The sequence below is a fragment of the Oncorhynchus mykiss genome, chromosome 25, assembly GCF_057628025.1.
Source record: "Oncorhynchus mykiss isolate SJ-2025 chromosome 25, ASM5762802v1, whole genome shotgun sequence".
Taxonomy (NCBI): domain Eukaryota; kingdom Metazoa; phylum Chordata; class Actinopteri; order Salmoniformes; family Salmonidae; genus Oncorhynchus; species Oncorhynchus mykiss.
This window is the reverse complement of record NC_143046.1, coordinates 75,819,236-75,830,000: the sequence shown is the minus strand read 5'-3', so window position 1 is coordinate 75,830,000 and position 10,765 is coordinate 75,819,236. Positions and strand designations below refer to the sequence as shown.

General features: G+C 43.0%; 1 protein-coding gene across 2 annotated transcripts in view; it reads right to left on the bottom strand.

Moving 5' to 3' along the window:
* Positions 1-10,508, bottom strand: part of LOC110505767 (sec1 family domain-containing protein 1) — a 15,811-nt gene extending 5,303 nt beyond the window's left edge. For both annotated transcript variants that reach the window (XR_016491559.1, XM_021585197.3), the window contains exons 1-15: positions 9,944-10,508; positions 9,071-9,230; positions 8,599-8,689; positions 8,254-8,376; positions 7,937-8,024; positions 7,691-7,780; positions 7,220-7,275; positions 6,670-6,755; positions 6,171-6,270; positions 5,303-5,442; positions 2,641-2,731; positions 2,440-2,519; positions 2,248-2,329; positions 1,909-2,005; positions 782-852 (exon numbers count right to left, since the gene is read on the bottom strand). Coding sequence is in view for 1 of the 2 variants with exons in the window: in XM_021585197.3 (XP_021440872.1) it covers positions 782-852; positions 1,909-2,005; positions 2,248-2,329; positions 2,440-2,519; positions 2,641-2,731; positions 5,303-5,442; positions 6,171-6,270; positions 6,670-6,755; positions 7,220-7,275; positions 7,691-7,780; positions 7,937-8,024; positions 8,254-8,376; positions 8,599-8,689; positions 9,071-9,230; positions 9,944-9,974 (1,386 nt within the window). In the remaining variant the exon portion in view is untranslated. The remainder of the gene's footprint in view (positions 1-781; positions 853-1,908; positions 2,006-2,247; positions 2,330-2,439; positions 2,520-2,640; positions 2,732-5,302; positions 5,443-6,170; positions 6,271-6,669; positions 6,756-7,219; positions 7,276-7,690; positions 7,781-7,936; positions 8,025-8,253; positions 8,377-8,598; positions 8,690-9,070; positions 9,231-9,943) is intronic.
* Between the last annotated feature and the right edge of the window lie 257 nt (positions 10,509-10,765).

Below are 10,765 nucleotides of genomic sequence, written 5' to 3'. Positions count from 1 at the left end.
GACAGCCTGATCCTAACACTGATACCAGCCTGCAGCCGCAGCCAGAAACCTGGGCCTATATTAACAAAGCGCCTCAGAGTATAAGTGCTGTTCTGGGATCAGTTGTGTCTTTTAGATGATAATGAATAAGGTTATAAGGACAGGGGTAATCTCACTGAAGAGAACAGGTGGGACGTAGAACCCGCAGTCATTGTGGAGAGTCGGAAGGTCTCCTATACAGAGGGCCTTGAGATGCCCAGAACAGAACAGGCTAGCATTATTGGATTTCTGGAGTAATGATGTTTGGCCGCGGCTTCAAAGGGTTTCAATGTTCCTAGAACCTGCCTCTACATGCGTCATATCGAACAATAAAGATTTTGAATGTTGTCAGAAGAAAAGCATATCAAAAATGAAAATGTTGGGAATTGGTGTTTTGCTTAATGGTGTTCTACATAATTAAATCAAAGCCAAGCCCAAGGTTTTTCAAAGTGTGTATTGTGTTTTTGTTAAGATTTCTACAGTGAAACCACAAAGTGTCTCCATTCAGGTTGCTAGTGTGTTGTTTTGGTCCATTGGACATGATACTGATATGACTGCAGTGGATCAGCATAGAGTTCCCGAACAGAGGGGCCTGTGGGTCCTCCCCTGACCTGTGATAGTCTAGTTTGGCATGCATTTGATGGGGACAGAACGTGTGATGGGAGTCTAGTATGTTTTTGATAGGGACAGAGTTTAGGCTTAGACCGTTAGGGTAAGGGATAGGAGGGATTAAGGGTAGGGATAGAAGGGGCCCAGGCCTCACCTCTGAAGTGGGCTGCAGGGCTGTGATGTAGAAAATCAGAAAGAGTCTCATCTTGTCCTCCGGTGTTCCCGCTGTTACAAAGAGAAAAACTGTTGTTTGCCAAACCTTCAAAAACAGGCATCTCAGGTACTTCCAACCCTTGACAAAGTAGCACACATATGCATGATGCATGTCATTTCTGGCCAAGATAAGCACAGAGGCACATCTACCGTCAGGGTAAGATAAGCACAGAGGCACATCTACCGTCAGGGTAAGATAAGCACAGTGGCACATCTACCGTCAGGGTAAGATAAGCACAGAGGCACATCTACCGTCAGGGTAAGATAAGCACAGTGGCACATCTACCGCCAGGGTAAGATAAGCACAGTGGCACATCTACCGTCAGGGTAAGATAAGCACAGAGGCACATCTACCGTCAGGGTAAGATAAGCACAGAGGCACATCTACCGTCAGGGTAAGATAAGCACAGAGGCACATCTACCGTCAGGGTAAGATAAGCACAGAGGCACATCTACCGTCAGGGTAAGATAAGCACAGAGGCACATCTACCGTCAGGGTAAGATAAGCACAGAGGCACAGCTACCGTCAGGGTAAGATAAGCACAGTGGCACATCTACCGTCAGGGTAAGATAAGCACAGTGGCACATCTACCGTCAGGGTAAGATAAGCACAGTGGCACATCTACCGTCAGGGTAAGATAAGCACAGTGGCACATCTACCGTCAGGGTAAGATAAGCACAGAGGCACATCTACCGTCAGGGTAGGATAAGCACAGTGGCACATCTACCGTCAGGGTAAGATAAGCACAGAGGCACAACTACCGTCAGGGTAAGATAAGCACAGAGGCACATCTACCGTCAGGGTAAGATAAGCACAGAGGCACATCTACCGTCAGGGTAAGATAAGCACAGAGGCACATCTACCGTCAGGGTAAGATAAGCACAGAGGCACATCTACCGTCAGGGTAAGATAAGCACAGAGGCACATCTACCGTCAGGGTAAGATAAGCACAGAGGCACATCTACCGTCAGGGTAAGATAAGCACAGAGGCACATCTACCGTCAGGGTAAGATAAGCACAGTGGTACATCTACCGTCAGGGTAAGATAAGCACAGAGGCACATCTACCGTCAGGGTCACTGATTATGTCCAGTAAAGACTCCTCCAGGGTGGATTTGCTCATCAGCTTCTCCTCGTACTCAAAGTACACATCTAGTTTACGGCTCTGTGGATACATCCCATAAGGTGTAGATTAGTTCAAGAGGATTTTTAGGCAACCCTTTGACAGATGTAGTAACTTTATATGAGATAGTAGAACTGCGATTGCACTGCACAACAGTCTTCCATATGTGTACAATATCTGAGAATAGTGTTAATGGGACGCTGTTCACTGTGGACATAAAGAGAACCCTCTCTCTCTAGACACAGAGAACACCCTGTCTGGCCAAGACAGTGCTAAACACTGACCTTAATGTGATCCAGAACGGCAGTGGCTACATTAGTGTGGAGGTCAATCAGCCTCTTCTTCTCCAGAAGTTCTGGCAGAGAGCTGTTAGAGGAAACACAGTTTGGTACGGACTGAGAGAACTGTCAATAATGGTGCCGTTATGAATAAATAATAATAATGATAAATCCTGTATATTCTACATTGACGCTTACCTGACAGCTGAGGTAAGTTTTGCGGTGTTGTCTGACATACTAATACTACTAATGGGTCCCTCATCCTCACCCTCCAAACCCTGGAGAAGAAAATTAAAGTTATTTTAGTGGGGAATATGCAAGTGTGAGTGTCGTCTTAATGTTTTCAGTGAGACTACTTCGTTGAACAGCTCTATAAAACCACCTGTGTGCCACGCTTACCATGATGCTCTTGAGGCGTTTCACCTCGTCCTCTTGGGCTCGGTATGTGTCTAACTCCTCCTGTACAGACTCAGCCACCTCTGGGAACGGGCTGGAAGAGTCAAAACGACCTCTCAGGCAAGAATAACTTCACTATGGCAATGCTCCAAATAGATTGTTTCTACCGAGTAATAAAGCATCCCCTGCAGACTACCTTCTAAATCAGTAATTGATCACGAGTTCCTAAGAAAGCTTCAAACTGAAACTAGTGCCTGCAAGCTGGTTCAGGTTATCAATCAACCTACCAGGGTAGTTAAACAGCACAAGATTGAAATAATCAACATGTATTGATCACATCTTTACTAAATCTGCAGAAATGTGTTTGAAAGAAGTATCCAAATCCATTGGATGTAGTGATCACAATATTGTAGCCATATCTAGAAAGCTGGGCCTAATATAGTGTGTAAGAGGTCATACAACAAGTTTTGTAGTGATTACTATGTTGTTGATGTAAAGAATATTTGTTGGTCCATGGTGTGTAATGATGAGCAACCAGACGCTGCACTTGACACATTCATGAAATTGCTTATCCCAGTTACTAATAAGGATGCACACATTAAGAAAATGACTGTAATAACTTAAATCCCCATAGATTGATGAGGATTTGAAAAATTGTATGGTTGAGAAGGATTAGGCAAAATAAGTCTGGCTGTACAAGTAATTGGCAAACGTACTGTAAATTGAGAAATCATGTGACTAAACTGAATAAAACACACTACACTATGAAACAAAGAATGATACTAAAAAGCATTGGAGCATCTTAAATTAAATTTTGGGCAAAAAGGCAAACTCCGCTCCATCATTCATTGAATCAGATGGCTCATTCATCACTAAACCCACTGATATTGCCAACTACTTGAATGATTTTTTCATTAGCAAGATTAACAAACTTAGGCATGACATGCCAGCAACAAACGCTGACACGACACATCCAAGTATATCTGACGAAATTATGAAAGACAAGCATTGTAATTTTGAATTCCGTAAAGTAAGTGTGGAAGAAAAATTGTCTATCAACAATGACAAGCCACCTGGGTCTGACAACTTGGACGAAAAATGACTGAGGATAATAGCGGATGATATTGCCACTCCTATTTGCCATACCTTCAATTTAAACCTACTAGAAAGTGTGAGCCCTCAGGCCTGGAAGAAAGCAAAAGTTATTCCCTTACCTAAGCATAGTCAAGCCCCCTTTACTGGCTCAAATAGCCAACCAATCAGCCTTTTACCAACCCTTAGTAAACTTTTGGAAAAAATTGTGTTTGACCAGATACAATATAAATTGACAAACTTTCAGCATGCTTTTATAGAAAGACATTTAACAAGCACAGCACTTACACAAATGACTGATGACTGGCTGAGAGAAATTGATGATACAAAGGTTGTGGGGGCTGTTTTGTTAAGACTTCAGTGCAGCTTTTGACATTATCAATCATAGTCTGTTGCTGGAAAAACTTGTATGGCTTTACACCCCCTGCTATATTGTGGATAAAGAGTTACCTGTCTAACAGAACACAGAGGGTGTTTTCTAATAGAAGCCTCTCAAACATAATCCAGGTAGAATCAGGAATTCCCCAGGGCAGCTGTCTAGGCACCTTACTTTTTTCCATCTTTACTAACAACATGCGTAAAGAGTAAAGCCAGTGTGTCTATCTATGAGGATGACTCAACACTATACACATCAGCAACTGTAATGACTGCAACACTTAACAAAGAGATGCAGTCAGTTCCAGAATGGGTGGCAAGGAATAAATTAGTCTTAAATATTTCAAAAAGCATTGTATTTGGGACAAACTAAATCTTAGAATGAATGTGGAAATTGAGCAATTTGAGGACACTAAACTGCTTGGAGTAACCCTGGATTATAAACTGTCATGGTCAAAACATATTGACAACAGTAGTTACTCTGCATTCTTAACAGCACTTTCAACAAGGAAGGTCCTACAGGCCCTAGTTTTGTCGCACCTGGACTTCTGTTTAGTCGTGTGGTAAAGGTGCCACAAAGAGGGACTTAAGAAAATTGCAATTGGCTCAGAACAGGGCAGGACGGCTGGCCCTTGGACGTGCAGAGAGCTAATATTAATATGTCAATCTCTCCTGGCTCAAAGTGGAGGAGATCCCTACTTGTATTTGTGAGAGGTACTGACATGTTGAATGCACCGAGCTGTCGGTTTGAACTACTGGCACACAGCTCGGACACCCATGCATACCCCACAAGACCAGAGGTCTCTTCACAGTCCCCAAGTCCAGGACAGACTATGGGTAGGTGCACAGTACTACATAGAGCCATAACTAAACGGAACTCTATTCCACATCAAGAAACTCATGCAAGCAGTAAAAATCTAGAAGAAAAAAATGAACTGATAACACACCTTATGGAACAGCGGGGACTGTGAAGCAACATAAACATAGGCACAGACATAGGCACAGACATGCATACAAACACACAATAACATACACACACGAACACGTGGATTTTGTGATTTAGAATTGTGGTAGTAGAGAAGGGGCCGGAGGGCACACACTTAATGTTGTGAAATCTGTTGTGAATGCATTGTAATGTTTTCAAAAATGTATAACTGCCTTAATTTTGCTGGAAAAATGTTGCATAGCAAATACAAACCTGCCCTTGTGTTTCTGCCAGAACATGTCGGCTGATGTGAGGTCATAACTCTTCTTGTTCTTCTTCTTGGGTCTGGCTCCGGCAGGAGAGGATTCTGACCCCACAGACTCATCCATACTAACCCTGTTCAGGTGGAAGTCCTGGGGGACACACAAATAAACAGACACCGGTACAGACACTAGTTACTCTGTGTTTGTTGGCTGGCACAGATCCTATTGGATGTGAAGTCTGGTCATATTTCTACTCAAAACATTAGAAAACATACTGATCCATAGATACCTCTGGGAATAAACATTGATATCTACTAACATCATCATAGCCTACCTTCAAAATAACAACCGTTGTCATACATATATCGAGGCTAAAACAAAGGACCTGCAATGCTGAAAACCAATGGTTGAATAGGAGACTGGTTGGTCCACTCTACACCACAAATCATTTTAAGGCACAGATGGTGGAAAATGGTTCCTCACTAATATTTATGACCTCTGACACATGTCATTGCACTGAGCACATACCATTTACCCTCCTCTTTATCTTACACACAAAGTAATTACAGTATCTCAGAAATAACATTCCAAGTTAAATCTGTTTGCTACCTTGAAAAACCACTCACACCTTGGTGTACTGTATATACCCTATTCACACTACTGAGCAGACCAGTTCAGACTCAGTGTAAAATACCATACACCCAACACAATTCACCAGGAATGAGTCCAGACTGTAGAGTGGAGGTTTCTCATTAGTAAGCCCTTAGATTTGTCAAAGTGTATGATGTGTCTGTTAAGTCCATCATAACACTGTGGTGGGAGAACGACAAACAGATCTGCTCCTCTCTTTCTCTCTCCCTGTATCCTGTCAGTCTTACCAGCACGTCGTGGATGAGGGCCTGGTAGGTCCATGTGTGGTGGAGGGGGGTGGCAAGATCCAGGTTGCGGTCAGCAAGTACAAATAAGGGTCTCTGGAAGCTGAGAGAGACAGACAGAGATGAAACGGAGGATGACATATGTACCCAGAGTTCCCCACTGACTAGGCTCTCTATGCTCCACCACAAAAGAAGATTTGAAATGGATCCAGCTTAGATTTTCACAGAGGAGGCATGACTGTTTAATCTTCATCCACCACTTAGTGAAGGCCTAGCTAACTGTTCAGTGGGTCTGGAGAGAACAGCAGGAGAGCACATTTCCACCTCAGAGTTAAACAAAGACATGGTGAAACAGTGTGTGTGGGAAGCCATTGTATGTGTTTGTCATATGGAATGGAGTAGACTTTCCATGGTAAAGTACACAATGGGATGAATGTCTACATCTAGTCTGCTCTCTTTATGGTTCATACCCAGTTTACTAGTCTACAGCACCCTGAATCACCTGAACTGGCTGGCCCCCATGTTGTCCCCAGTGAACAGGCTGTTTCTGGCGTCTCGCAGGTTCTCCCGAAGCTTCTTGTCAAGTTTCTGAAATAGAGAAACTGGGTTAAGATGTTTTAGTCTCTTAACTAGCGAGGCAAGAGGCCTTATATCTTCTGAACCAAATAAAGACTAAGCACACAGTCCTGCATTAAGACCAGCACCACAACACAGCACTACATGGAACAAAGAGCAGTGTTGTGTGACTAGAGGAGAATCACTCTACCCATCCATTAAGGCCCCTGGAGGATCAGCTTCCACAGACTGCATCAACATTCCACCTGCAAATACAGTCTGCAAATGCTGAGATTCTGGGGGTGGTTGGATTTGGGGTGGTCCTCAAATGACTCATTTCCCCTTTCACTGTGCCTACGGGGAATGGGTACTACTCTCCCAGGCCTCTCTGCACTGCCAAGACGTATTATAAAGAGTTTTCAGACAGACTGCGCCCCTGACAGCGGCTGAGGTGAGGAAACTTCAGATGGTTTTAAATGAGGGAGGGTGATGCTTACCACCGCGACCATCTCCGCAGCATTCCCTCTTGGACAGCGGATTATGGGGACAGTACCTAAGAAAACAAAACACATCTGTCAGCTGCCAATAGAGAGCATTGAAGAGTTTAGCAGAGCTTCTCTATATGTGCTGGAGTCTAGTGGTGGCTGAACACCATTAGGATAAAACTGAGAATCTTTTAACAGACTGCAGGGTGGGTTTGTTTTGTCAAAGTGTCATCCATATGGTCACACTTTCAGACAAAACCCTTTACTTTCAAACAGCTTTCCTCGCTCAGAATAACTATTATCTTGGTACTGCTTTGATTCTTGTGAGTAATAAATGGTAGTAATGCTGCCATCTAGCAGGTAGAAATGGTATAGCCACCTGAGTATATGCATCTCACCGTATATTTTGAAATACCAAAGCAATGTTTTCTCAGGAGTCTCAATAGTATTGTGACATTGATAACGTTGTGTTGAAGGACCCACCCAGAGTGACAAAAAAGCAGAAGAGACTGTCTACTATCGTATCCATGATGGCCTCCATCTCTGTGTCCATGATGTCTGGCTTGTTAATTGCTAATCAAAAGGGAATAGGAAAACAGGATGTCAAATACAATCATGCCAGCTAATCAAGAAGACGATCTGAAGGTAATATGTGAATAAAAACAGTTATCTTTAGTTTCATTTTGACAATATCAAATCTTGCCCCGTTTCTGAATCCAATGAACTTACCATGGTAGGAGATGAACTCTTTATTTTGATTGCCGAGGATGAACATATCATCTTCAAGTGTGATGAAGTTCAAATACTGATCGAACACCTACAAAAGCAAAAAAAAAGGACCTTACTCTTAAAGGCTGTCAAATACCCTGTGATGTGATTTATAGAAAATGACTGGGCCTGAGTCCCAAATTGCACAATATCCCCCTTTATAGTACACTGCTTTTCACCAGAGCCCTACAGGCACAAAGTAGTGCAGCATATAGGGAATAGGGTACCATTTGAGATGCAGACTGGCAGAGTGGTAAACTAGTGTGTTGTAGACTCACCTTGGTAACCTGTGTGATAGCGTTGGCTGAGAGAGCTGCACTGGCAATATCCTCTAGTTTACTTCTAGATATGGCTGAGATGAAGTTAAAATAGTAAGACTCATACAGCTGGCTACGAAGGTCCTGAGAAAGAGAGAAAAAAACAACGGAATGGAACAATATACTGACTAGTAGGATGTTACATGTCTGGGATGTTACATTTGGACAACAAATCATTTTATCTGGGCAAAGCCACCAAATTCATAGACTCGGTGGCCAAAGACATTTATCCTTATCATCTGGCCTATCCAGCGTTTAAACATATCTGACGATGTCATGTTGAAGTTCTGAGTGAGGGATGTTTACTTGGCATATCCGGTCAATGTTCTCCTCTGTCGGCATCACAAAATAGATGGCTGGCACATCGGGGATGGGATCTCTGTCTGAATGAAGCAACCTATAGAGAAAGATAAAATACATTGGAGAGCTTTCTAGATGACTGTATCCTCTATTGATTGACACCAAGTCAATGCTGTGCTGGACTTATTTGCAATTGCTCAATTCAGTATTGACACAAATTCAGTATTGACACAAATTCAGTATTGACACAAATTCAGTATTGACACAAATTCCTTTTCTCCAAACTGTTGTTGTCCTTTGAAATATACTACACAGCTCTTTCATTACCAAAAGACTCACCAGTTGATGGGTTGTTACACAAAAATGTCTTTACAGCCTTATCATGGCATATCATGATTTTAGCTTTTTCTAAATGTACCTTTTGTGAAGGAGACTAATAGATAACAGTGATGTCAAATTGTGAGTTAGGCCTACTCACAAGTGCAACGTGATCCCCATGTCCCGTAGCTCCTTGACTGCCAGTAGAGGGGAGATGATGTCCTGGCCACACCTGTCGTAGATCAGCACCTTCCATACTGGCTCAGCAGCAGTGTTTTTCAAAGGAGGAGCATTGAAATTCAGCATGCGCTTCAAGGCAGCTGGGGACATGGAAGAACCCATGGGACAGTTTATTTTATTTAACTAGGCAAGTCAGTGACGTCCTAGGAACAGTGGGTTAACTGCCTTGACCAGGGGCAGAACGACAGATTTGTACCTTGTCAGCTAGGGGATTCGATCTTGCAACCTTTCAGCTCTAACCACTAGACCACCTGCCGCCCCAGCCACCACTTTTTACTACAGCCACCACTTTTGCCCCACTAAACATTGCACAGGTCAGGGGTAACTGGGACTTTGCTATACCATTTCTGCCACTCAATGTTGAGTGAAATTATGAAATCGTTAGATGAGTGAAATAGTTAACTAGCTAATGTTAGATACCCATTCACCTTTTAATGAGGGGAAATGGAACATAGCAGTCTGTCTAGCTGTATTTCAGTGTGTCCGGCGACAACACATTCAGTGCGTTGCATTCATGTTTCTTAACATGACAGCCACATCAGTGTCTAGTGAATTCAAGAGTAGAGGTACGTTTAGGCTAGCCATCCGAGTTCTTGCTGTTTTATAATACTATTGTAAAGTTAATTAGCCAGCTAGTAAGTTAGCTTAGCATTACTTTTCTCGTGAACTGGTTGGTCGCCGTGGCAGATCGTTTCCCCCCCCAACATGTAGATAGCTAGGGTCAGATAAAATAGTAGATTTTATTCGACAGCCTATGCTGATTAGGAATGAATAAACTAAACCATTGACAGACCTGCCTGCTTTTCACGGACGGAGGCGGCCATCTTTTCTGTTTATGCAATCACACCGGGCATAGGATGACCGGTCAGGCAAGTCTCGTTCGATGTCTGCTATATCGCTCATTACCGCGATCTCAAGTGGTGCTTTCAATGTCGCGTTCAAAACAACCGAGAACTCGAAAATCTCCGATTTCCGTGCGTTCAACATGAATGTGAACTCGGAAAAAAACGAGCTCCGACTGGGAAAATTCGATTAGGACGGCCACCCAACTCGGAATTCCAACTCGGCAACTCGGGCCTAGATCTAGTATTTTTCCGAGTTCCCAGTTGTTTTAAACGCGGCAGAAGACAACTGGGAACTCGGTCAAATACGAGCGCAAATCATGACGTCAGTGATCTTCAGTTCGGAAAGTCGGAGCTCTAGCTTGCAACAATTTCAAAGATTTTGCTGAGTTACAGTTCATATAAGGAAATCAGTCAATTTAAATTAATTAGTTAGGCCCCAATCTATGAATTTCACATGACTGGTTAGGGGCGCAGCCATGGGTGGGCCTGATAGGGCATAAACCCACCCACTTCGGGGGAGCCAGGCCCAGCCAATCAGATACATTTTTCCCCACAAAATGGCTTTATCACGGACAGAAATCCTCCTCAACTCACTAACAGGTTTTTAAACACATTTGTGCACAAAATGTAATTGAGAAATAAGCTTTTTGTGCATATGGAACATTTCTGGGATCTTTTATTTCAGCTCATGAAACATGGGACCAGCGCTTTACATGTTGCATTTATACACTGCTCAAAAAAATAAAGGGAACACTAAAATAACACATCCT